Source organism: Balaenoptera acutorostrata, chromosome 20, assembly GCF_949987535.1.
Source record: "Balaenoptera acutorostrata chromosome 20, mBalAcu1.1, whole genome shotgun sequence".
Lineage (NCBI taxonomy): Eukaryota > Metazoa > Chordata > Mammalia > Artiodactyla > Balaenopteridae > Balaenoptera > Balaenoptera acutorostrata.
This window is the reverse complement of record NC_080083.1, coordinates 22,117,211-22,145,093: the sequence shown is the minus strand read 5'-3', so window position 1 is coordinate 22,145,093 and position 27,883 is coordinate 22,117,211. Positions and strand designations below refer to the sequence as shown.

Here is a 27,883-nt window from a genome sequence, read left to right as displayed (position 1 = left end):
CGATATCATCTCATATTGGTCAGAATGGCCATCATCAAAAAATCTACAAACAATAAATGCTGGAGAGGGTGTGGAGAAAAGGGAACCCTCATACACTGTTGGTGGGAATGTAAATTGATATAGCCACTATGGTGAACAGTATGGAGGTTCCTTAAAAAACTAAAAATAGAACTACCATACGACCCAGCAATCCCACTACCGGGCATATACCCTGAGAAAACCATAATTCAACAAGAGTCATGTACCACAATGTTCATTGCAGCTCTATTTACAATAGCCAGGACATGGAAGCAACCTAAGTGTCCATCGACAGTTGAATGGATAAAGAAGATGTGGCACATGTATACAATGGAATACTACTCAGCTATAAAAAGAAACAAAATTGAGTTATTTGTAGTGAGGTGGATGGACCTAGAGTCTGTCATACAGAGTGAAGTAAGTCAGAAAGAGAAAAACAAATACCGTATGCTAACGCATATATATGGAATCTAAAAAAAAAAAAAAAAAAAAAAAAAAAATTCATGAAGAACCTAGGGGCAAGGTGGGAATAAAGATGCAGACGTACTAGAGAATGGACTTGAGGACACAGGGAGGGGGAAGGGTAAGCTGGGACAACGTGAGAAAGTGGTAGTGTATATATGGACATATATACACTACCAAATGTAAAATAGATAGCTAGTGGGAAGCAGTCACATAGCACAGGGAGATCAGTTCGGTGCTTTGTGACCAGCTAGAAGGGTGGGATAGGGAGGGTGGGAGGGAGGGAGACGCAAGAGGGAAGAGATATGGGGATATATGTATATGTATAACTGATTCACTTTGTTATAAAGCAGAAACTAACACACCATTGTAAAGCAATTATACTCCAATAAAAATGTTAAAAAAAAATAATGGAAAGGTGTTGACAATATACTGAATCACTTACTGTACCTAAAAGTTAAAACATTAGAAAACATTAGAAAAATGTTTACGCAACTGTCTATGCAAACAAACAAACAGAAACCTGAAGGCCTAAAAGCCACTGATCTCAAACAGAAGAGCGACATGGATAAATAATCATATTTAGATCTCTAAATGATGATTTCTGTGGAAAAGCAATAGTATGTTATATTGCAAAATGTCAAATTATGTGCCCCTTCCTAAAAAGCTTTTCAGCAGTTGAAGACCTGGGTCTAATATAAGAACATGAAGTCATGCCTGGCACAGGTGCACTCAGCTGTAATAAATCAGGTTTAGCACAAGCAAAAAGAAATATTGTTAAGCAGGTGTGTACTGGGAGGAAATGGTAGAAGCTGAAGTTTAAGGTGGACAAAGGAGAAGGAAGTTTGAAGAGTGAAAGTATGAATACATTAGGAATAACCAAGAAAGCATGAGAGTAAGGAGTCCTAATTCTCTTATTTATACTTAGGCTTCTCATTGTGGATGGTCTCTTTCTCAATTATTAAATACAGTGTTAACTATATTCAACTCTTTTCTACCTGTTTCCGTGCTGCGAATTTGATTTTGAAGAAGCAGGCAACTCTTGGAAATCACTGAATGAGTCATCAAGTGATCCTGACTTGGAAGCATCTTGAAAATCCTGGAAGTCATCTTCTTCTGGTTTGACCACCTAGGTTTACAGAGGACGTTGAAATAGAAAACGTCTTATGATAAAAAGGTAAATAACAAATCTTCAACTGTCAACCTCAAAGACTACTTTTTTTTTTTTCAAAGACTACTTTTTAACTCTTCCCATTTAAGTACAAACACCTAATTTTAGAAGAACACCCTTTAGACATAAACATCAACTCAAGTGCTTAAGGCAGGAATGCTGCCTAATATTTTTAAATGCTCTCTTGTACAAACGGTAAAAGACTGGTTTAAACAGTTAATTTACATAATTTTTAAATAGCTGAATCACATTTAATAGATTACTGAGAAACTGCCATCTTTACAAAACATTTCAATCATGTTTGTAAATTAAAGAAGTGATACAAGTTTGTTTTAACTCATCACATACATGTATAAAGGAAACCGTGACACGGACTCCTAATCCCATGCTTAGGAAGTGAGCACTGTTCACAGTTCATCTGTTTTATAGAAAAACGAGCTTCTATTATATTGTTCTGCACTTTAAAAAAAATGTAATTACAGAACATGGACATCTTTTCCATGCAGTACATGTACATCTACTGGCATTCATTTTAATAATCTAATAGTTTACATGAACATCTACCGGCATTCATTTTAATAATCTAATAGTTTACCACTGTAGAGATAAACCAAAATTTATTTAACCTTTCTTCTTCTGATGGATATGCAGCTACTCCTAATTTTTTACTCTAACAAACAATGCTACAACAAATATCCTTGTATATTTTTGCTAATTTGAGTTACTAAGTTCTGTGAGACTCCTAATAGAGTGACTGCTGGGTCAGAAGATAAAAACATTTAGAATTTTGATAGCTATTGCCAAACGTGCCTTCTAAAAAAGGCTGTACCAAAAAACCCTTTTCCCTACATTTTTACTGACACTGAATATATGTTTAAAACTTTTTTTGCTAATCTGAGAAGTGAAAAATAAACTGAAGCATCTTAATTTCAAGTTTAGCAGCTTCCTCAAAAGACACAGCCTAAGGATTTAATTAGCTTTATTAAGCTTGGTGTTTAAGACATATATGATAAAGAACTATAAACTTTTAGCCAAAATTCAAGTATCTTAAGGCTTAAGAAATTTTTTTTTTAAATAATGACAAATTAAATGTTGTATTGTTTTAATACTGCTTAATTTTCACGTCCAGTGTCCATCATAATCCAGCAATCTTTTCTGCATTCCTGGAAAAAAAAAGTTGCCTGGATTCATTTTCAGGGATAACTTAGAATAGGCACAGGCTCTCCATTTACCTGATTTGCAGGGTAAGTTGACAGGAAGCCCCTGGAAGTCTGGGCTGCAGCTCCCCCGACTGGTCCAACAAGATTAATGCCCATGACTGGCTGTCCGAGGGTGAGGGGCATGGAGCCTGCAGGGCCTGAAGGCATCCCAGTTGGCTGACTCACAGCAGTAGGCAAAGTCATAGGAAAGCCACTTAAAGTTGGAACAGGAGCCGCTGGAAACTGATTTAAAGCATCGGGACTCATGGCAGGAACACCCCTCTACACAGAACAGGAGGAAAACGGAAACATTTTAGGAAATTGCAAACCACATACAACCCAAATCTGGCAAAGAGAGACCTAACTGTAAAATCTGCAGCCCTGGTATGTTTCCACTCTGACTCTCCCAAAACTCAGGAATTTGACACAAGAAAATAAGTTATGAGGTTAATGTGAATCTAATTATTTAGCAAAGAAATGGCCAACACATACCAATTCTGACATTTTCACTCTGACAAGTTTGGTTAATTCACTACAATCAAATCATTTACAATGATTTTGTAATATGAGAAAAACTGCTGCCAGACTGAGTATACGTTATCTGTATCTAAGGAATTTTAGACAAGGACTTCAAAGGACAGAGAGTAATTTCATCTATTACTAACTAACTTTCAAGTTCAGAAGGGTCACAGTTAGGTCAGAGAATGTTAATATATTGAAGTCTTTAAACAAAAGAATATTTTGCTAGTATGCACATCATATAAACTGTACATTTTTGAAGAACTGTATCCTGAAAATAATCTAAATTTTAATGTCCAAGGAGTTCTGCAAGGTTGTAGAAAAAAAGGATTCATATTCTTTCAGTTTATATTGGAAAGTCATTTGACCTAACCTTAGAAACAATGTCTACCTGTGTTACTGCTATCATGGCGAGAACAGTATAAAGTTCTTCTTTAGTAAGTTTGCCAGGTGTGGTTCGATTAGCTAAGGCCCATATCTGTCCAAGAGTTTCCCTGGGAAGTCCGGATGACATCAGGATGGGATAAAGTTTAGCAGTATCTATTCCAGTCGGAGTCATTGTGGTTTCTAAAATTTTCTTATACGCATCTATTAAAGGAAAGACCAGATTACAAATGTAAACATATTACAAGTGATTCATCTTTTTTGTTGTCATTGCTGCTTATACAAGAATAATCTTAAGTCAAACTGCTTTAAGAGAACTGAAGCCACATCAAGGGTTTAAACTGCTGTAAAGATATTCAAGTGCAAATATCCAGCAGACAATTAGGGTCTGGAGCTTAGAAGAGAAGTTGGAGCTTGGCCCTACAGACAAAGATTTGGGGTTAAAGGTAAGAGAAAGTCTTATAATTCATTAGTAGATAGTAACAACAATAAGATGGAGGTGGTATAAGCAGATATTCTGGACTTTAAAAAAGAAGTTGTAGAGTAATGATGGTGGGACTAATTTGAAAATAGCAGTGGGAAGCAAGAATTATACTAATATCACCTTTCTCTTGTCCCAGTGAATTAGAGGCTATTAGAGGAAACATCATTGGGTGAGGTGCTTTGGGAACACAGCCTTTAGAGAAAGACACGGTTTTAGTTAGAGAGCAGAGTAAGTGTTTGAATAAAGGAAGGGACTGTTGGGGAGTTTTTCACTATAAAATGGCCTTTCCAAAGGACAAAGTGGGAAAGGCTGTTAGGGATAGGGTTGCCACATAAAATAAAGGACGCCAATTATTGCATGGGGTATACTTATACTAAACAACTATTTGCTGTTTCTCTGAAACTCAAATTTAACTGGATGCTCTGTATGCTTATTTGCTAAATCTGGCAAGCCTAGTTAGAGGAGTTTGGGGGATGAAAGTAGGGCTAAGGCAGACGGAGAAAAATACTTAAAGCAAAAATTTTACATCTAGCATTTAGATATGGATTACAGGTTAGTAGGCTGACCATAAGAACACATATTTTGGCTAGGAAATTATGTGTACGTGTATGTTTGGAGGGAGAAGGGAGAAAGAAATACAAGCTGGCAGAAAAGGGACAGAATCCCAAAATGTACGAAGATCTAGATTTTGTTTGTTTGGCTTGTAGACAGAGAGGAAGAAGAAAAGATGCAATCTGTCTAAGGGGCAGTTGGGAGGAAATCAATTATCTTTATGTACAACTGAAGTCCCCTGTGGTTTTGGGAAATGAGCCTTTCAATTTGTGATTATGTGATTCTGAGGAAAAGTAGACATTACTAATTTCTTCCCCAAAAAAGTTGAGCTACAGGGATCTTGCATGAGTTTTATTTAAATCAAGTGTAGAACCAACCTAGATCAAGTCTATGACCAACATAGAGAGCTAAAGATCAAAGTACCTTTAGTTTTTAAGGGGTTTGCAAAGCAAATTGAACAAGTTACAATACAGTAAGAGTGATTAACATAATGCCATTGTAATAGTCATTATTCTATGCACATCAACCATGGCTTAAACACACTATTCCCTTGTACCAATTGACTACTACATCACAAAATGTGTACTTCAGTAATTTTTTGGCTCAGCAGTTAATAACATACATAAGGAAAAAAGTAAACAACACCTTCCAAAGTAGGAAAAGATGCCACTTGGTGTTTTACTTCATATAGTATTATATTGACAAAGTCAAAGAATATTTTTTAAATATATAAACGAATCACCAAGAGTTCAGAAAATTATACTAAACATATTAGTACTATTCTTGATGTTATTAATAATCTGTGAAATAAATATTTGATAGTGTCTTTTAAAGCATAATAAATCTAAGAAAAGCTTTTAGATATAAAAGTATATGATGGTCAATAAAACATTAAAGCAAAATACTTCTCCTTCATTTATATAGTTATTTCATACATGAGACAGTCTTTTTTTTTTTTTTTTAAATATTTATTTATTTATTTGGCTGTGCCGTGTCTTAGTTGCTGCATGTGGGATCTTTTTTTTTTTTTAAGCTGCAGCTTGTGGGCTCTAGTTCCCTGACCAGGGATTGAACCCTGGCCCCCTACATTGGAAGCACGGAGTCTTAACCACTGGACCACGAGGGAAGTCCCTATAAGGCAGTCTTAAACACTAGATGTATTTAATTTTCTGTACTCTTTTAGAAAAAATAAATAAGAAAAAGTTACAATTCCTTCTGCATATTCTGTAACCACAATAGTAAATATTTATAACTACATTTACAACATTTAAAGTAAAGTATCCAGATAGGAATCTTGGACAAAAAAGCTCTTTTTACCTGGAACCAAACTTTCATTGTATATCCAAGGAGGCATTCTGGGCTGAACAGGATCCTGTGAGGGAAATACTCCCACACCTAAGAAGTTAAAGAACATTATCTAATGTATATACTGGTCCATGTAGCAGATGGGGAAATCACACTGTGTCATGGTTTTTTTATAAGAAGAACACTGGAGACACTAAAAAACAAAAGTCACCAACACAACTAAAATTTGGTTTCTAAGCAACTCTTGTACACCTATGTCCTAAGGTGTAAACTAAAAATAAACAAAAAAATATCCCTAAGATGTACAAAATCAATATTCTGGATCATATGAGGCTTGTGCCAGTCACATATATTACAAATTATAGACAAAAACATGAGAGATGCCAGTTTAAAGATTACATACGCAAAAAAAAAAAAAGCCCAAGCTTCACTTGCAGCCTTTAATAACACTTCTTTGCAAAGTCTGATTTTTTAAAATCCTGAATATGACACTGCTGCCTTAGATGTATAGCATTTTTGTTTAAAATTTTTGTTTTTCACTTTGTCCTGCAAAATAGCCTCCAAAAGTTTGCCTCCTGGGCTGCCCACATTGTAATTCATCTCTGCAAGTGGAGTTTATAAAAATGTGGATCTAATTTAGGCAGCGGTGTGTACAATTAATTTCAGAGAAGCAAAACTATATTCTCATTGGTGACTTTTCCAGTTAAATTTTAACTTTTCAACCTTATAGAAGAACAGAAAGTTTAAGAGGGGGAAAAAGTTTTTTATAAAATAAAAGGCGAAGAAATTTTAAATCAGGAATGATTCCGATTAAAAAAACTGGTTATCGAAATTTTTTTAAAAGGAATAACAGTGTGTTGAAAGAATTCAGAGCAAAATTGTAGGGGTTAATTAGAGAAAGGAATGCATTAAATATATTTTAAGCAAAATTTCGATTAGCAAAATCAAGCAGCATTCATTTTAAGATTAACGCCTAAGGTGTTAGCATTTGAGCAACATTTGGTTAAATGAACTTTTTGCTGAATATTTCATGAGCTCACCACTCTCTTCAATGGACAGGTTTTGGTCTGAAGTCTTTTCTGCCTCTGCGGTAGTGGTACCACTTACACGTCCATCTACAGCACCCCCGTTATTGGCCGTTAAACTGGGATGGTTCTTACTGGAACCTGGGCCTATGGCTTTGTGCCCAACTTCAGAAGTATTTAATTTAATTTGTTCCTGCCCAGATGTACTTATATCACAAGATACTAGGAGCTTCTCCTCCAAGGAAGGGCCTAAACAAACAGCATGAAGGATTATTTGTATATAACTGCAAGCTTCTAATTTTTCAACCATCCATCTCCACCCCCCCAATTCTAAAGGGAAGGCCCTGCCACATATAATATAAATTTTGAAATAATTCAAGTCCACACGTTTGTCTAGGGCTTGAGACACTTTAGCGATTTTAGAGAACTTAAACATCATTATCTACTTTGATTCTCAGGAATTCTGTGAGACAGTAGGTAGAATGGTATAGTGGAAGGTGTTCTACCTTAGAAATCTGGTGACCTACACAAGATACAGACACTTCTACCAGCTATCGCCTATTTCTTCATCTGTCAACCGAGAACGTGCAGACGAGCACATGTCTGCTAGGACCCCTCTCAGCACTGTTCTGTGCCTCAAGACACAGTAACTACCTCCCGCCCCCACAAGTGATAAAACTGAGGTACAGAAATGTTTAAAGGTTGTCCAGGACAAACTGATAGTAAATGGAGAACCTGGGCTTCTGACCCCAACGTGCTTTATCACAGAGAGCACCTTCTAAAGCAGCTTTCCCTGGCTCATTACTCTTAAGAAAATGACGGTGGTGATTCCCCCAAACAAGAGTCATCTCCTGAAGAAATCAGTGTGTTCTTAAAGTTCTAAGGTGGTTTAAATAGGTCCTAATTTAGGAGCAGATGTTTCCAATCACTCTTCCAGAATGTGAAGCCCCCAGAATTAAAAAAATCTATATTCTTACTTTGGTGAATTTCAATAGTACTCATATATTCAGGCACATGTTTCTGTGCCAACATCACTGTATTATTCTACTTATACAAGTGAAATAAATTATCCTAGATTATTTTAAAAATACTTTCATTAATAGTCTAGTAGTTACGTGCTTTCTGCACATTGTATGAGGCTGAAACAGTAGAGAAATAAGGAGTTTGCCCAGGGACACCACATAAGGCAACAGACACTGGACTCTGACCTGGAGGGATATACTGTGCTCCAGCCTTCTGAGCATGCAACTGGCCAAGTGGGGCGGTGGGGTGGAAAGACTGAAAAGGCTGGGAAGTGGAAGAAGGACCACATGTGGGAGCTTCAACAGGCCCCTGCATAAAGTCACTGAATTCTTCTTCATCAAGAAAGGCTGGTGATGGGGAGACAGTTTTAGCAGAATGAGATGATGTGGGATAATCTGCAAAATGGAAAATGGCAATGAAACACACAGAAATGAAAATCAACAGGGGAAAAGAAATTAAGATATAGTATAACCCCAAAAGAATATACTGAAACATGAATAGTGGAGGTGAATAAGAAATAACATGTAACAACAAACAGAATCATACAATGAATGCAAAACACTTTGATGTCTATTTACAAACAATTTTTTAGTCTTTTTTTTTAAAACATCTTTATTGGAGTGTAATTGCTTTACAATGTTGTGTTACGTTTCTGTTGTGTATAACAGTGAATCAGCTATATGCATACATACATCCCCATATCCCCTCCCTCTTGCGCCTCCCTATCCCACCCCTCTAAGTGGTCACAAAGCACCGAGCTGATCTCCTGTGCTATGCAGCTGCTTCCCACTAGCTATCTATTTTACATTTGGTAGTGTATTTATGTCAATGCTACCCTCTCAGTTCGTCCCAGCTTACCCTTTCCCCTCCTTGTGTCCTCAAGTCCATTCTCTACATCTGCGTCTTTATTCCTATCCTGCCCCTAGGTTCATCAGAACCATTTTTTTTTTTAGATTCCATGTATATGTGCTAGCATACAGTATTTGCTTTTCTGACTTACTTCACTCTGTATGACAGACTCTAGGTCCATCCACCTCACTACAAATAACTCAATTTCATTTTTAGTCTTTTTTAAAAAGAGGTTTTATAGCTATTTTGCTCAAAAACAGAAAAATGTAAAACTCAAAATTTCTTTCCTTCTTTCATTAAGTTAGCACTTATTTTTTTTCCTTGAGACCACTAATAATTTACATCAAAGTGGTGATTATTTTTGGAATTCAATTGATCTATTTATCTGGATAATATTTTCTCAAACCAATATAAATAAGAGAACCTACCTATATGCTGCTGAATACATTTTAGACAGATATATACTGATGATTACATTTCATTATGCCAGTAAAAAACAGTGCGTGACACACACTTGTAATTTTTGATAAATCATGCCTAATCCATACACTTAGCATAGTTCATATTTCATATGAGGATGAAACTTACTGTGTGGGGAATGAAAATTACAAAGGCAACAAGAACATCAAACATATTACCAAAGTGATATTTTCTTGTGAAAAGCATCAAAATTAGGACATCATAAAGTGCTAAGTCAAATAACTCAACAGCCAATTTAAGAAAGTAAACCCTAAGAGCTATGTTTAAAAGATCTTTGCCTCTAAAAGATATAAACATCACTGTGGCTTTTTACTGTTAAATATGAGATTCACTTATGTAATAAACCTTCTCTACAGGGATTATGTTTAATACTAGGCTCATTAACAATACTATTATTGTTGCTTCTTCACATTTTTAACTTCTCTGAATTGCTTTAACATTTACTAAAGTCTAATGTTACAAGGAGCAGTCTTTTTTAAAAAAGGCTCTCATTTGAAAAATGGGGACACTATGTTTTTCTCTTTTGGACCCTTCTCTTTTGGATCCATGAAATAAAGGCTGGAAGCATTAAAGTTCTATGAAAGATGCAAAATGAATATGCAAAATTACTGCCTTAATGAATTTTGTTTAAAAAAAGCCATGTCATAATGAATCCCAACCCTCCCAATAATGGTTACTGAGAGTGTGTATTTAAGCTCTCAATTTGGGTTCTCAGATCAGTACTGGTAGAAAATAGTAACAATGCAAAACTGACAGCTACTATGGATATAGTAGCTGACTGTTTAGGCTAAACCAACTTTTTTCCTTTTCTTTCTTTTTTTTTAGGCTAAAAATTTCTTTGTATTTGACTGGAATTATGTTAATTCTATGTGGTATATATTTTGGCTTAGAAACTCTTGTAGCTATATATATATATATGATTAATAAGAAGTATAAAAATTATGTGATACAGTTTGTATATTCAATATTTTAAGATAAACAGTCTATGGGCGTTTATGCCCCTGGCGGTAAAAAGGCTGGAAACTTTTTACATACTTTAGGCCTAGGTTTAAGACCCTAGCTGGAGAAGCTCTGGAAATTCCTTGGGCTTGCTTCAAAAAAATATTTTTCTAGCGAAGCATGAAGCAGTTAACTAGGAACAGCTAACTGCACGCATGTTGACTGAACTCAAGAGATTACTTGAACATCAAAACACCAATTTATTACTTACAATGAAGTTGTTAAACCATACCGTTGTCCAAAGGGGGCATTCTATATGGATAGAACAGTATGTGACCTAACAATGACCATTCCTCTCTGCCTTCTTCTCCTTTATCTAAGTTCCATGCTGGGTCCAGTTTTACCATTCCAATGACTATACTTAAATGACTTACTGACTAGCTTATTCAGCTTGTAATTTTCATTTTTAGGTATGTTTTTCCTTTCTGAACTCATTCTGATTGCTAATATCCATTCCCTTTTCAATATCAGTATATATTTTACTTTGGGGCATATTTTTGTAACGATAATCTAAGTATATAATCTAGCAAGTGAAATTAATAGCACAGAGGCAAAGCTGTCCCAGAAAGTCAAGAACTCGTTACTCTGCCAATATTAGATTATGCCCTCCTGATATCACCTATAAAAGGTACCTATAAAGGCCGTCAGTGTAATACATGCCTGCAGAAAATAGCACTTGGCTGAATGATTTATGAAAACTATTCACCTATTAATGGTATGTTATTCTTGAAATTAGCTGAGAATAAAATGTCAAAATATCAAATTTTAGAAAAGGATATGGTAACAGTTATGTGAAGTTAAAACTCATTTCAACTGCTAAATGTTTAAAACACATGCAAAAAAACCCCCCAAAAATATCTCTTTATCCTGCTCTATTAGGTACTTTTCTTTTGCTTATTTGATGGTAAATGAAAATAAAAACGACAAAGGAATGTATTTTAAAAACTAAAATTTCACGAGAAATATTATTTAATCCATGACATTTTTTAAATTGGAGTGTAGTTGCTTTACAATATTGTGTTATTTTATATTGTACAGCAAAGTGAATCAGCTATACATACACATATCCTCTATTTTTTGGATTTCCTTCTCATTTAGGTCACCACAGAGCACTGAGTAGAGTTCCCTATGCTATACAGTAGGTTCTCAGTAGTTATCTATTTTATACATATAAATCCATGACTTTTTAAAGGAGTCATTTAGAAAATTTGTAAGTTTCATCACATTGAATAAAATCTGAACTAGTACATCAAAAGTAAAACTACTTTAAAATAATGAGAATGAAATGGTAAACTCCTTTATTACATTTGCTTTTAGTGAATGGACTTTACTAACGTTAACATACTCATTTATACAGAAGATTTACAAGTAAAGTTGTCATACTGACATTTACTAGAAGACAAAGAGGTTTCTTCCTCCCAAGATTGTCTAGACCAGAGCTCTTAACCCACTGTAAATTTTAAAACATCCAAATCTGTACTTAGCTTGAAGGAGGAGTTCAACATTCACTCTCCGCACACACACACAATGGTCAATTAAACACACAGGGACTATAAGTCACCTTCCAACAAAAGAAAATTTTTAAATTAAAACTACCTGGTTTCTTAGGGTGTGATGCTGGAGTAGGGTGCATCTTAGCATCTCTGGAAAACCCATCTAAGTTTCCTTTTATGGCTTCCAAAGCATCATCTCTACTCTTCTCTCCTGTCTGGGAGACAATAAATGTATATATATTTCTTCACTTGTCTCTCACACTACGTCCTAATCCACACAAGTTGAAAGAAAAGTGCATATATTCGTCAACTTACAATATTTTTACCACATACTTCGGATAGTGAATTTTCCAAGTCAGAAAAACATTGACATAAAGCGAAGGCGTGAAACAACACTCTAAAGATTATTAAAAGGCCCATTTAGAAATACTTTAGGCTACAGCTGTTAGATATTAAGTATCCAGTATTAATGCTTCCCAAGAAAAGATTACAAGCATTCCAAAGGTAGAAAACAAGAGTTGAGAAGATAATGGCTGCTATGCCATTCCCTTCAACAATAAAGTATCTTTAAAGAAAAAGAAAAGTCCTTTGCTTTCGGACTTAGACAAAACCAAAACGAATCAACCACAGCCTCAGCTTGCGCTGGTGCCCACGTAACAAAATCCACTAAATGACTGAGAAGAGGCACATTCGGGGGGGTATGCTGTGTGCTGGAATACGTTACCTTGGGTTTCACACTACTCAGAAGTCTGAGCTTTTGCTTCTGCTCTTCAAACTGGCGTCTTTTTCTTTCTTCTTCTAAGAGCTTTTGCTGCTGTTCAAATCGTTTTCTGAAGGAAAAACAATCTAGTAAAGAGCCAGCTTCAGGGATTATCAACTGTTATATTCATATTTCTTCTTTCTAAGTCATCTAGCATTTCTAGAACTAAAAACTTCACTGATAATTATATCTAATTTTCTGAAGACAATCCTATTTCACCACTATATTAATTTCCAAATATATGAAATAAGTCTAAAAAGTGATTTACCTAAATTATAGACGTGAATTTATTTCCTGTCTAATTTGCAAGGGAAGGAGACAACATTTTACATTCAAAGTAATTACAAAAAACAGAGAGGGAGGTAGACGAAATAAAAACACTCTTTGCTCTGCATATAAAAAAGAAACTTCTACTTGAGGAGGCAGTAACATACATGAGAAAGAGCAGTGGTTCTGGGACTCAGGAGGCCCGCACTCGGGTCCAGGTCTTACTGGTAACTGTGTAACCCAGGCTGACACGTGGCTTACTCCTTTGGACCTCACTTTCCCCAGATGTAAAGTCAGAGGATTGAATTACAGGATCTCTAAGGTCCCTTACGGCTTTAAACTTTTAAATAATAAGAGTATATTAAAGAGATTTAAAGGCACCGTAAATGTTTCAGCTTCAAATCTGCACTACAGATCATCTGACAATTTTCAAATTGACTGCTATCATGTATCTTTATCCTTGCATCCTGAGGTCTCTTACTGCTGCTCCTCGGCGAACTGTTTCTGCATGTCTGGAGTGTACTGTGGGCCTGGAGGACGCATTCCTAGGAAAGGTGCTTGTCCCAGGTAAGGCATTCCTCCTGCTGGTATTGGTCCCATTGGTATCCCTGCCTAGAAAAAAACAGACAAAGACTTAAGCTTAAAAAAACACAATTTCGCCTTTTTTCCTTTTTTTTTCCCTTTGGCTGCGCCGTACAGCATGCGGGATCAGTTCCCCAACCAGGGATTGAACCCGTGCCCCCTGCAGTGGAAGCAGGGAGTCTTAACCACTGGACCACCAGGGAAGTCACCACAATTTCTCCTTTTAATTACTACAAAGAAAAACTGTAACTTCCATAAATTTTCTTATTTTTAATTAATGAACTATATAAAGGCATTTTAATAGAATATTTAATATTATTAACAAACTATATAAATGCATTTTAATACAAGATTCAAAGAACACAGGCTAAAAATGAAAAGCTCCCCTTAATATCTTGCCCCTTCCATTTCCTTCATGTCTTCGAGGGGACCACCACTGCTAGAATAGTCTGAGGGTGTGTGTGTAAAATCTTTCAGTCTGTGTGTGTAAGGCTGTGTGTGTGTACAACTCACAAGTTACATCTGGTGAGCTCACTGACCCATACTCTTTGAGAAGAGGCATCATATCTTACATGTCTCTGTATTTCCAGCAATAGATAAGCGCCTGGCATATGGTAGTTATTCCACAAGTGAGATTAAACACGATTTTCCAGTATGTATGATAGGATAATGATTATTTTGATATTCATTATCATAGGCTTGGCTATCCAAACTTTTACAGAAAATATCAATAATAAAAAAAAATCAATAGTAAATGACATATCAATACAACAGTATAAAGTTTACTGAAGTGTCCAGAAGTAAGAATGGTATTACACAACAGCTAACCACAAAATCTAATATGAATAATGATGATGATGATGATGAAAATGATGGCAATGGATAATTTTTACTGAGTGAAAATTCCTCTGTTATTCAACCTTCTCCCTGAAAAGTTCCCCTTCAGTTCCCTAACTTGAAACTTGGCTGTCCCTGGAAGCCCTCTCATTTGGAGATTGCTGCTTTTCTTCCAACATTTCCTGTAGATGGGCAATATTCCTCCTTGCTTCTTCTAAACCCTTTTTCTCCTCTTTTCCTTCAAAAACCTGAACACATTTTAATTTCTTGCCATCAGACTTCATCATTTACTATCCTAACTTGTTTATGTCATCTACTGACCCTTAACTCCCTCACTCTTCAACTAAAGGCTTCAGAACCTTGCTATGGTCCATTCTACTCCCAAACTGCTCTTGGTGACGTCAATAATCATATGGATGACTCATCTAACACTGTGGCCTTTCAGGTCTCCTCATCACAATCATGTCCAACATACCATTTCAGTTTCCCATTCCACGGCCATCTCCCCTGACCATCCACCCCAGTAACTGCATCATCTCCAAAATCTTGATTTTAAACATCCCAACACTTGACCACCACCTTCTATCCTTCCAGCCTTCCAGCTCATGTACTCCAGCAATTCTCTTATTTCATTAATACCTCCCTCCCATCCATTAATCTTACCACTTTCCCACTGTCCATCATCCTCATCACGTCCTCACTTCTCTTCTTGTTCAGCTTAGACTCCAGGATTCAATATTAAATGCCTCTGTAAACATCCTTAGCTCCCTTACCTCTGGCTTCCTTGGTATGGTCTCCTGGGAAACCTCATTCCTGGTTAGTCAACTAATCACCTTCTCTTATCCTTACAACCAAACCATTTAACCTTGCTGGAGAAAAAAACCTTGATGACTCACCTTAAATTCCTGACTACAGATCTCAAATGGATCCCCAACGCAGGAGTCTTATGAGGACTCCTACTATGTAAGATTTCAACCCTTTGACATTTCTTGAGATTTGCTATGGCCCAGCATATTTCAATTTTAATAAATATTCCATGTTTGCTTAAAAAGAAAGTGTATTTTGCAATTGTTGGGAACAGTGTCCTATTTATCCACTAGTCAAGCTTGTTAAGAAGGTTGTTTAAACATGTATCTTTACTGATTGTGGATTTGTCTATTTCACCTTGTTTTTGTGTCAGTTTCTGTCTTATACATTTTGAGGCCAGGTTATTAGGTGCATACAAACTGTTAATCTTTCTGGTGAATTTAATCTCTCATCAAAATGAAATATCCTCTTTACCTCCAGGCTTTTAAGGCTTTTTGCCTTCAAGTATATTTTGTCTGATTTTTCTTTAACAGAAATCATGTTACTGTTTCCCTCAAATAAAAAAAGTATTTCTTTTGAACTTATCCAAAATACCTTCTTGTTCTGAACCTTTACTGAGACAGTGGAAGATTGTTTTAAGGTCTAGAAGTAATATAATATGTGTAAAGCACCTACAACACTGTCTAGTACATATGAGTAAATAACAGCTACGACAGAAATAATTATCTTTATACATTAGAAATATACTTTATACATTAGAAACAATACTAATGACAGAACAGAACACTTTCAAAAACAGTAAAGATTCAACTTTTTTCTGAAACAAAATAAGATTCCTCAAGCAAATACAGAATTAAGCAACTAGATAAGAAAAAAGAACACAATAGTTATAGGTATCATTTTACTGTGTTCCTCCCATATGTCAGCTATAGAACTAGGCATTTACATACATTATTCTCAATATATGTGTAAGATCATCAGAATTAGGGATATTTCCGATAATGATCAATAAGAAGACCTTAGTAATAACACTTATGAAGCCTGTACTATGTTCCAGGGACTTTTCTAAGTGCTTTACATGTATTAATTAATTTAATCCTTACAACAAATCTATGCAGTAGGTGCTACTATTATTCTCATTTTACAGATGAGGAAATTGAAGCAGAAAATAGTTAAGTATCTCACTCATTACTGGCAAGTGTCAGAGCCAGGATTAGACCCAGGCAGCTTCTGGTCCCCAAATCCATGTTCTCCATCATTATGCTATGCTCCCTCTCCAGCTACCAACAACCACCATAAAATTCAAAATTAAAATTTAAAAAAAATTTTTTTTTCTGTTTCTATTCATGTGCTCAGACACATACCTGCTCAATAAATACTAGCAGCCTGTAAGGCTTATGAATGGTTTCTAGTACTTTACAACTGGAATTACAAGTAATATTGCTTAATTACTAACACTCCCTATTCTAAATCTTGGGTAGTAATGGCTATGCATACTTATTTTTAATCACACTGTGGTTCTCTTGCTGCTAAAAATTAGTGCCAGAGTCCTAGTATTACATTTCTTTTTTTCCCCCCAATCTATAATTTAATCAGTTCCTTATTCTTTCCAGTTTTATTGAGATGTAACTGACATATAATATTGTATGAGTTTAAGGTGTGCAACCTGTTGATTTGATCCACTTATATACTGCAAAATGATTAACACCATAGCATTAGCTAACACCTCTGCCATGTCACATAATTACCATTTCTTTTTTGTGGTAGGGGATTAAAATTTCTTTTTAAATTTTGACTCAGTTTACTCAAGGCACACAAAACACAAAAGAAACCACCCAAATCATATAGGCTAAAAGACAAAATGAGACATTCCACAAAAATAACAAAGAATGAAAGAAGGTGTTATTATGCATATTACCTTTCTATTTACACAATTCTTTTCTTCAAGAAGATTCAAACTTGCTAAATGGCATTTTGTATTTCTCCTTCGCCTGAAAAGTAACTTTATACATTTCATAGAGTCTAATTTTATACATTCTTTTGAAATCTAGATAAACCAAAAGGTTAAGAGACACGAATCCTTAGCTATACAGTGAGTGAATAACACAGCAAAAGAAATAACTCAGAAATCTGAGATACATCCAATAAACTACTAAGAAGACTAAAAGATAAAGAAGTTCACCCCAAGTTGAAGGATACTGAAGGCTACTGAAGATCTGAGTAAGTGGAGAGGTACAACAGTAAGACTAAAAGAGTAAAAATGTCAATTTCTTTTTTTTTTTAAATTTTTATTTATTTTTATTTTTGGCTGCCTTGGGTCTTTGTTGCTGTGCGCAGGCTTTTCTCTAGTTGTGGTGAGCGGGGGCTACTCTTCGTTGTGGTTCCCGGGCTTCTCATTGGGTGTCTTCTCTTGTTGCAGAGCATGGGCTCTAGGCACATGGGCTTCAGTAGTTGTGGCATTCGGGCTCAGTAGTTGTGGCTCGCGGGCTCCAGAGCGCAGGCTCAGTAGTTGTGGTGCACGGGCTTAGCTGCTCCGCAACATGTGGGATCTTCCCAGACCAGGGCTCGAACCCGTGTCCTATGCACTGGCAGGCAGATTCTTAACCACTGCTCCACCAGGGAAGTCCCCAAAATGTCAATTTCAATCAAAATCACGACAGGTTTTATATGGAATTTGACAAGCTTATCTCAAAATTTATACTGAAGGGGACGTGACCATGAATAGCTATAATTCTTTAAAAGAAAAAGGAGGATCCACACCACCAGATATCAAGGCTTATCTTGGGCTAGAAGAATTAAGACAGTAAGATGTTTATTGATGTAGAGATAGACAGGAATAGCAATGGGACAAACAGAAGAGCTCAAAAACTAATCCAAAGCATATAAAGAAATTTGATATTACAGGAGTAATCTTAGAAATCAACAGGTAAAGAATGGGCTGCTGGGCTTTCCTGGTGGCACAGTGGTTAAGAACCCGCCTGCCAATGCAGGGAACACAGGTTCGAGCCCTGGTCCGGGAAGATCCCACATGCCGCAGAGCAACTAAGCCCCTGCGCCACAACTACTGAGCCTGCGCTCTAGAGCCCACGAGCCACAACTACTGAAGCCCGTGCCTAGAGCCCGCAAGCCACAACTACTGAAGCCCATGCCTAGAGCCTGTGCTCCACACAAGAGAAGCCACCACAGTGAATAAATAAATTAAAAAAAAAAAAAAAAGAATGGGCTGCTGAGAGGAATTCCCTGACAGTCCAGTGGTTAGGACTCCACACTTCCACTGCAGGGGGCATGGGTTCGATCCCTTGTCGGGGAACTAAGATCCCACATGCTGCACAAAAAAGAATGGGCTATTGATAAATGGTTTGGGGGACAACTGTCTACTCAAATGGAAAATAATAAAATTAGACCCTTCAGCCTCACACTGATACCAAAGAACAATTCCAGGTAGGTTAAGGACCTATATATAAAAAGAAACTTTAAATTTTTAATAAGAAAATACAGGAGAATATCATTATTATCTCAGGGTAGGATTATGTCTTAGATGAGACACGAAAAGCTCAAACCATAAAAGAAATGATTTATCCATCTGACTTAACTTCTACAAAACATGACACCATAAACAAAATTAAAAGCCAAGCCAAAGTCTAGAAGGAGATATTGACAGCACAAATAACCACAAAGGTTAGAATCCAGAATATATAATGAACACTTAGACATCAATAAAACCAAAACAAAGAGCAAAAAATTGAAAGCAACTTAAATGTCCATCAATAGAAGAATATATATTCATGCAATGGAATACTACTAGTAGCTATATGAACAAACTTGGCATCATTCCACAACTGGGATAAATCTTGGAGAAAAACGATGTTAAAAGAAGAAATCAAATGCAAAAGGGAACACACTTATGTAAAATTTTAAAACCTAGAAAATATTATATAACATTCATGAATATACAAACATTTAAAAAAGTACAAAATACATACGGAAACAATAAAAAGTGAATTCATGATAGTGATAACTATCTTTGGAAAAGTAGAGGAAAAAATTATACCTATATTGTTAAAGTCTTTTAAAAAATGTGAAGCAAATATGGCGGGTTAAAACTTGATAAAAGGATGACATGACTGTTTAAGTAGAAAATCGAAAGGAATCTACACAAAAATTCCTAGAACTAATAAGTGAGTTCAGCAAGGTTTCAGTTTACAAGACAAATACACAGAAATCAATTTGTATTTCTATATACTAGCAATGAACACATTAACACAGAAATTAACAATATAATGCCATTTACAATTACTCAAAAGAATGAAATACTTAGATGTAAATCTAACAAAACATTTACAAGACTTGTATGCTGAAAACTATACAATGCTGATGAAGAAACCAAAGAAGACCTAAAAAAATGGAGAGACATACCATGTTCATATATTGAAAGAATCTTCATATTAAAGATGTCAATTTCCCCCAAGTTGATACAAAGGTTTAATATAATTCCTACCAAAACTCCAGCAAGAGCTTTTGTAGATCTAGACAACATTATTCTAAAATTTTATGGAAAGGCAAAGGAACTTAGAAAAGTTAAAACAATTTTGAAAATAATAATAACAACGTGAGAGGAATCAGGCTTCTATAGCTAATGAGATTGAACCAGTAATGAAAATCTCCCAACAAAGAAAAGCCCTGTCCTGATGGTTTTGCTGGTGAATTATACCAAACATTTAAAGAAGAAATAAAAGCAGTTCTTCTCAAACTTTTCCAAAACATTGAAGAGGAGAGAGGTTATGCTAAGGCCAGCATAATCCTGGTACCAAAGCCAGACAAAGACACTACAAGAAAAGAAACTACAGATCAATATCCCTTATGAACACTAATGCAAAAATCCTCAACAAAACACCAGCAATCAGAATTCAGCAGCATAGTAAAAGGACTATAAACCATGACCAATTGGGATTTATTCTTGTAGTGCAAGGCTGGTTCAATATATGAAAAATGATCCATGTAAATACCACATATTCATTTCAATGGATGCAGAAAAAGCATTTGACAAAATACAACTGCATTTCATGACAAAAAACACTCAACTAACTAGGAACAGAAAAAAATTACCTCAACACAATACAGGTTATATATGAAAAACCCACTGTGAACATCATACTCAAAGGTGAAAGACAGAAAGCTTTTTCTCTAAGATCAGAAATAGGGCAGGGGGGGACTTCCCTGGTGGTTCAGTGGTTAAGACTCCATGCTTCCACTGCAGGGGGCACGGGTTCGATCACTGGCTAGGGAACTAAGATCCTGCATGCTGCGCGGCGTGGCAAAAGGAAAAAAACGAAATAGGGCAGGGATGCCCACTTTTACCACTTCTATTCAAAATAGTAGTGGAAGTTCTAACCAGAGCAATTAGGGAAAAAAAGGAATAAAAGGCATCCAAGTTATAAAGGAAGAAGTATATGATCTCTGCAGATGATATGATCTTATTTGTAGAAAATCATAAAGACTCCACAAAAAAGCTGTTAGAACTAATAAATGAATTCAGCAAGGGGCAGGATACAAAGTCAACACACAAAAATCATGAGCCAACCTCGCTACAGGGGTGTGGGAGCCAAAAGAGGTGAAGGAATGTCAGCAGAAACAATTACTCTTCCCACCAAAAAGAAAAGGCATAAAATGCTCAAAATTAAATGAAAAATGGACTGTTCTAGAACTTAGAGAAATAATATTGTTCAAATATTAAATTGAAACAAAATAAAGCTTTCAGATTGTATTTCTCCCTAAGCACTAAGAAAGTGAGGTATGTACCACTAGAAAAAACTTGACATTAAAATAATGTTTTTAAATCACGTGCATTTCTATACACAAAAAATGAACATCCAAAAAGGAAATTGCAAAAACAATTCCATTTACAATAGCATCAAAAACAACAACAACAACAACAAAAACTTAGGAACTAACTTAACCAAGGAGGTGAAAGATTTATCCAATGAAAACTACCAAAAACTGCTGAAAGAAATGAAAGAAGTCATAAATAAATAGAAACACAATGCATGCTTCATGGATTGGAAGACTTAATATTGTTAAAATGTCAATATTACCCAAAGCAAACTACAAAAGCAATCCCTATAAAAATCCTGATGACATTTTTGCAGAAATAGAAAAACCCATCCTAAAATCCATACTCAATGGGACTTCCCTGGTGGCACAGTGGTTAAGAATCCACCTGCCAATGGAGGGGACGTGGGTTCAAGCCCTGGTTCGGGAAGATCCCACATGCCGCGGAGCAACGAAGCCCGTGCACCACAACTACTGAGCCTGCGCGCCACAACTACTGAGCCTGTGTGCCTAGAGCCCGTGTTCCACAACAAGAGAAGCCACCACAATAAGAAGCCCGCATACCGCAACAAAGAGTAGTCCTTGCTCTCCGCAGCTAGAGAAAGCCCACGTGCAGCAATGAAGACCCAACACAGCCAAAAATAAATAAACAAAATATTAAAAAAAGAAATTTAAAAAAGAAAGAAAACAGTATACCAAGTCCTCAAAAAAAATTAAAAAAATAAAATAAAATAAAATTCATACTCAAGGGACCCTGAATAGCCAAAACAATCTTGAAAAAGAAGAAAACTGGAGGACTCAGGCTTTCTGATTTCCTGCTACAAAACTACAGTGATCAAAACAGTAATGGTACTTGCATAAAGGCATATAGACCAATGGAAAAGAATAGAAAGCCCTGAAATAAACCCTTGCATATATGGGTCAAAATGATTTTTGACAAACGTACCAAGACCATTCTATGGGTAAACGACAGTCTTTTCAACAAATGGCGGTTTTCAACAAAATTGGACCCTTACCCAACACCATATACAAAAATTAACTCCAAATGTATCAAGAACCTAAATGTAAGACCTAAAACAATAAAACTCTCAGTAGAAAACATAGAACAGAAACTTCATAATACTGGATTTGGCAATGCTTTCTTGAATATGACACCAAAGGCACAGGCAACAAAAGAAAAAATAGACAAGTTGGACTTCATGAAAATTTAAAAAATCTGTATATTAAGAGGCACAATACACAGAGTAAAAAGGCAGCCCACAGAATGGGAGATAATATTTACATATTACATATATGATAAGGGGTTAACATCCAAAATATATAGGAAACTCCTAAAACTCAACAACAAAAAATTCAGTTCAAAAATGGGCAAAGGGGGTTCCCTCGTGGTGCAGTGGTTAAGAATCCGCCTGCCAATGCAGGGGACACGGGTTCGAGCCCTAATCCAGGAAGATCCCACATGCTGCAGAGCAACTAAGCCCGTGTGCCACAACTACTGAAGCTTGCACGCCTAGAGCCCGTGCTCCACAACAAGAGAAGCCGCCGCGATGAGAAGCCTGTGCACCTCAATGAAGAGTAGCCCCTGCGCGCCACAACTAGAGAAAGCCCGCGTGCAGCAACGGAAGACCCAACACAGCCAAAAATAAATAAATAAAATAAATTTTTTTAAAAAAAGGGCAAAGGAACTGAACAGACATTTCTCCAAAAATATACAAATGGCCAATAAGCACATGAAAAGATACTTAACATCACTAATCATTAGGGAAATGCAAATCAAAACTATAATGAGATACCACCTCACAACCATTAGTATGGATCCTATCAAAAGAACAGAAAATAAGTGTTGGCGAGGATGTGGAAAAATTGGAACTCTTTTATATTGCTGGTGGGAATAAAATGGTACAGTTGCTGTGGAAAACAGTATGGAGGTTCCTCAAAAAATTAAAATAGAATTACCATATGACCCAGCAATTCCATTTCTGAGTATATACCCAAAAGAATTGAGAGCAGAGTCTAAAAGAGATATTTTTACACCCGTGTTCATAGCAGTATTAGTCACAACAGCTAAAACATGGACTCAACCCAAGTGTCCAAAGACCAATGAATGGATAAGCAGTGTCATATATACATACAATGGAATGTTAGTCTTAAAAAGGAAGGAAATTCTGCAATATGCTACAACATGGGTAAACCTTGAGCACATTATGCTACGTGAAATAAACCAGTCACAAAAAGACAGATACTGTATGATTCTACTTACATGATATACTTAGAGTAATCAAAATTATAAAGACCTAGGGACTTCCCTGGCAGTTCAGTGATTAAGACAAAGCGCTTCCAGTACAGGGAGCGCAGGTTTGATCCCTGGTCAGGGAACTAGGATCCCACATGCCGTGCAGTGCGGCCAAAAAAAACCCCCAAAACCCAAAAAACATAAAGACCTAAAGTATATAATGGTGGATGCATGGGGCTGAAAGGAGGGAAAAATGGGGAGTTACTGTACAATAGGTACAGAGTTTCAGATTTACAAGATGAAAAGAGTTATGAGGATGGATGGTGGTAATGGCTGCACAACAATGTGACTGTATTTAATACCACTGAACTGTATACTTAAAAATGGTTAAGGTGGTAAACTTTATGTTATGTGTATTTTACTGCAATAAAGTTGGACAAAACATGGGAGGAATCAGTCTTACATAGCTACTGTAATCAAGACTAGTAGACACATAAGTCAATGGAACAGAACAGAGAACCTAGAAAAACACTCACATAAACATGCCCAACTGATTTTGACAAAAATACAAAAGCACTCTGATGGAGGAAGGACAGCCTTTTCAACAAATGGTACTGGAGCAACTGGACATCCATTGGGAAAAAAATAAACCCCAACCAAAGTTTCATACCTTGTACAAAAACTAACTCAGAATGGATCGTGTACTTAAATGTAAAATGCAAAACTTTTAGAAAAAATAAAAAAAAATCAGAAAAATCTTCAGGATCTAGGGCAAGGTGAAGAATTCTCAGACTTATACCAATGCATGTTTTATAAAGTGAAAAACTGATAAATTGGATTTCATCAAAATTAAAAATTTTTTCTCTGAGAAGGACCTTGTTAAGAGGATGAAAAGACAAGTGCTATGGTCTGAATGTTTGTGTCTCCCCCTAACTCATATGCTGAAATTCTAACTCCCAAAGGTGATGGTATTAGTAGATAGGGCCTTTGGGAAGTGATTAGGTCGTGAGAGACGAAGCCTCATGAATGGGATTAGTGCTCTTAAAAACAGATTCCCCCCCCCAAAAAAAACCAAAAACAAAACAAAAACAAAAACAGATCCCACAGAGCTCCCTAGTCCCTTCCCCCCTGGGAGGATACAACTAAAAGTCTGTGACCTGGAAGAGGGTCCTCACCCGACTATACTGGCACTCTGATCTTGGACTTCCAGCCTCTAGAACTGTGAAAAATAAACTTCTGTTGTTTATAAGCTACCCAACCTCTGGCGTTTTGTTATAGCAGCCTGAACAGACTAAGACAACAAGCTACAGACTGGAAGAAAATATGTGCAACTCAACAGTAAAATAACAAAAAAATCCAACTAGAAAATGAACAGAAGACAGGAAGGGACATTTCGCTGAAGAGAATGTAATGATGGCAAATAAGCACATGAAAAGATGTCCAGCATCATTAGTGTTAAAGAGAAACCAATATGGAGGCTGCACTTTGAATATACCCCTAGACCAAAGGCTCACAGTAACCAAAATGTAACACTGTCCTAAGTTCCCCCAAATGCTGACTCTGACTTTAAACAAAACCTAAGCATTCTTCATGTCAGTATGACCTTACAGTTTCCTAGCTAATCAGCTACAAACAAGTAAGCTTAGCAATGAAAAGGAAAGTAAGTTTCTAGAAAGTCATCACAGTAGAAGACAATGTACTCATTCATGTTTCTAATTAACTGTATGTAACTGCTGAGAGCACTTGCGGCTTGAGGTCTCCCTGTTGGGGAATAGTTTGTTTCTTGCCCAATAAAATACCCATATCAAGTAAAGCTCCTTGAATTTTCTTTTGACATTAGTCATTGGGGAAATGCAAATTAAAATCATGAAATATCACAACACACCTATCAGAATGGCTAAAATAAAAAATAACACCACCAAATGCTAACAAAGATGCAGAGAAACTGGATCACTCATATATTGCTGGTGAGAATGTAAAAGGGTACAACCACTCCAGAAAACAGTTTCTGTAAAAACTAAACATCCAAATACCATGCCACCCCACACTCCTGGGCGTTAATCCCAGAGAAATGAAGCCTTATGTTCACACAAAAACCTCTATTTGTCATAGCTAAAAACTAAAAACAGCCCAGACGTCCTTCAATGGGTAAATGGTTAAACAGACAGTAGTATATACAATAATGGAATATTATTCAGCAATAAAAATGAAGTACATGCAACAACTTAGATGAATTTCAAGGGAATTATGCAGAACAAAAAAAAACCCAATCTCAAAAGGCTAGTGATTCAATTTAGGTAACATTGTTGAAATCACATAATTATAGAAATGGGAAACATATTAGTGATTGACAAGGGTTGGGGGGGGTATGAAGTGGGAGGGAGATGAATTTTGTTGCAAAATGTCAACATGAGGTGATCCCTGGGGTGATGGGAATGCTCGGTATCTTGACTGTATCAATGCCAACATCCCAGCTGTGATATTATACTGTAGTTCTGCAACTTGTTACCACGGGGGGAAACAGGGAAAGATTTCTTTGTATTATTTCTTACGTACATGTGTACAGACATTTACCTCAAAATTAAAAGTTTAACAAAAAATGTTTTGATAAAGCTGTGCAATTGGCTCACACATGTTCATCATATAGTCTATTCTTCCCTATATACTTGAAATATTTTGAATAATAACTTTAAAATTTATTCTAAATCTTGTGAAGTGTGTTCTTTTTATGAGTTTTGGGGAGTGGAGGGCTATGCGGCAACCAAGACTAATTTTCATCTTTGACTTTTATCTGAAAGTGCACCCCTCAAACATTTAAGGGGTGACTAAAGAATAATGGGTATTCCTCATACATGTCTGTGGTTGGTTAAGGTCATTAAGTTTGAGGGAAAAAAATAAGATCTGAATGAGTTTCTCCTTTAAGAACAGTGAGCAGCTTCCAAGCAGTATTAATGCCTGTCAGCAAGAAAAAAGGTTAAAGAAAAAGATTTTGGCTTCTTTACTTTAGAACCATTAATCCTAAACTCCTGATATTCAGGGAAATTATTTGGGTGATATCAAATCTGGTAGTTCACTTTCTTATTGTTTTCTACATGTTAGAGATCCTTATTGTTTTTGGTTGTTTCAAACTCTTTAAAAAATTTTTTAGATAATTACGCAAGTTATAAAACAATGTTTAGTGTGAAAATTAATGATTTTAAAATTGTGGGCATTCCCTGGAGGTCCAGTGGTTAGGACTCTGCGCTTTCATTGCTGAGGGCACGGGTTCAATCCCTGGTCAGGGAACTAAGATCCCACAAGCCGCCGGGGGTGGCCAAAAAAAAAATTGTATCAGTTGTTAAGATTCAGTGGTAAACTACAGGAAGAGTGGTGACGAGGGGGAGCTCTGTCTTAAGTGAACGTGAGACGTGGAGGGAGGGCAGGAGTGGAGGGACTGGCTGGGTGTGCATCTGCTTATTTTGCAAAAAGAAACACGGAAAGGAGAAACCGTAAAGTGACACCTCAGATCTTTTCTTAATTAAGGTAAAATATGCATAAAATAGACCTTTTAAGCCATTTTTAAGTGTACAGTTCACTAGCATTAAGTATCTTCACACTGTTGCGCCACTGTTGCTACCATCCATCTCCAGAACTGTTTTCATCCCCCAGACTGAAACTCCGCCCCCAATTAAACAACAACTCCCCATTCCCCCTTCCAGCCCTGACAGTCACCATTCTACTTTCCATCTCTATGAATTTGACTACTATAGGTATCTCAAATAAATGGAATTATATTAAAAAAAAAAAAAAAAAAGATTCAGTGGTAAATTTACTAAATCTTAATTAGAAACACATGGTATTCTTTGGTAGATTGTTTCCAATTACTTGCTGCCCTTACTATAAGATGACACATCCCTATGTGGTGTGCATTCCTCCTGGTATACTCTCCTAATGATGCTTTTGGGTCATACTACTTTGTGAGAAGTGACTGATGAATCCTGTCTTTGAGAGAAAGCTTTAAAAGCCATCACAGGGTTTGGCCATCTCTGGGATGTCCTTGGTAAGGGTCTCACAATAAAGAGAACATGGAGCTGAATCCGCTAACTCATAAAGGACACGTATCATAAATGAGAAATAAATCTGTTTCTGTAAGTCACTGAGACTTGGGGATTTTTGTTTCTGTAGCATAACCTAGTGAAAGCTGAGTAACTTGGACTTAAAACCTACAAAACCTCAATTTATTCCTATTTTCTTCTTACTGGAGGTGAATAAAGAATGATTTGGAAGTTTTCCTAAATCTTTACATACAACATAGAAGCTTTATTTGCTTAAATGACTTTGACATGACAATGGTTTAAACTTAAAATTCTGATTGCTAACTCCCAATATTATTTAGAAGTTATATACATGTGCTATTATACTAATATATACATAAAACATGCAGGAATAGAAAATATTAAATAATTAGGTAAAAATGAAATATATGGCACTTAAAATATTAATAGTACAAAATCCTTTTGTTCTGGTTTATTTGTGAATGATTTTTTTCTTTTTCTTTCTTTTTTTTTTTTTCAATAATATAACACTTTGGATTCAGCCAAAGATCTGACTCCTGGATTCAGTTTA

At 36.2% G+C, this 27,883-nt stretch overlaps 1 protein-coding gene across 18 annotated transcripts in view; it reads right to left on the bottom strand.

Moving 5' to 3' along the window:
- SYNRG (synergin gamma) overlaps positions 1 to 27,883 on the bottom strand; it is a 98,136-nt gene that overhangs the window by 56,542 nt on the left and 13,711 nt on the right. For 12 of the 18 annotated variants that reach the window (XR_009006277.1, XM_007190229.3, XM_057535744.1 and 9 more), the window contains exons 4-12: positions 13,472 to 13,602; positions 12,688 to 12,793; positions 12,067 to 12,178; positions 8,328 to 8,537; positions 7,135 to 7,368; positions 6,107 to 6,184; positions 3,761 to 3,957; positions 2,884 to 3,132; positions 1,479 to 1,609 (exon numbers count right to left, since the gene is read on the bottom strand). Coding sequence is in view for 17 of the 18 variants with exons in the window: in XM_007190229.3 (XP_007190291.2) it covers positions 1,479 to 1,609; positions 2,884 to 3,132; positions 3,761 to 3,957; positions 6,107 to 6,184; positions 7,135 to 7,368; positions 8,328 to 8,537; positions 12,067 to 12,178; positions 12,688 to 12,793; positions 13,472 to 13,602 (1,448 nt within the window). In the remaining variant the exon portion in view is untranslated. The remainder of the gene's footprint in view (positions 1 to 1,478; positions 1,610 to 2,883; positions 3,133 to 3,760; positions 3,958 to 6,106; positions 6,185 to 7,134; positions 7,369 to 8,327; positions 8,538 to 12,066; positions 12,179 to 12,687; positions 12,794 to 13,471; positions 13,603 to 27,883) is intronic. The other 6 variants (XM_057535753.1, XM_057535748.1, XM_057535749.1 and 3 more) reach the window with 1 other exon arrangement.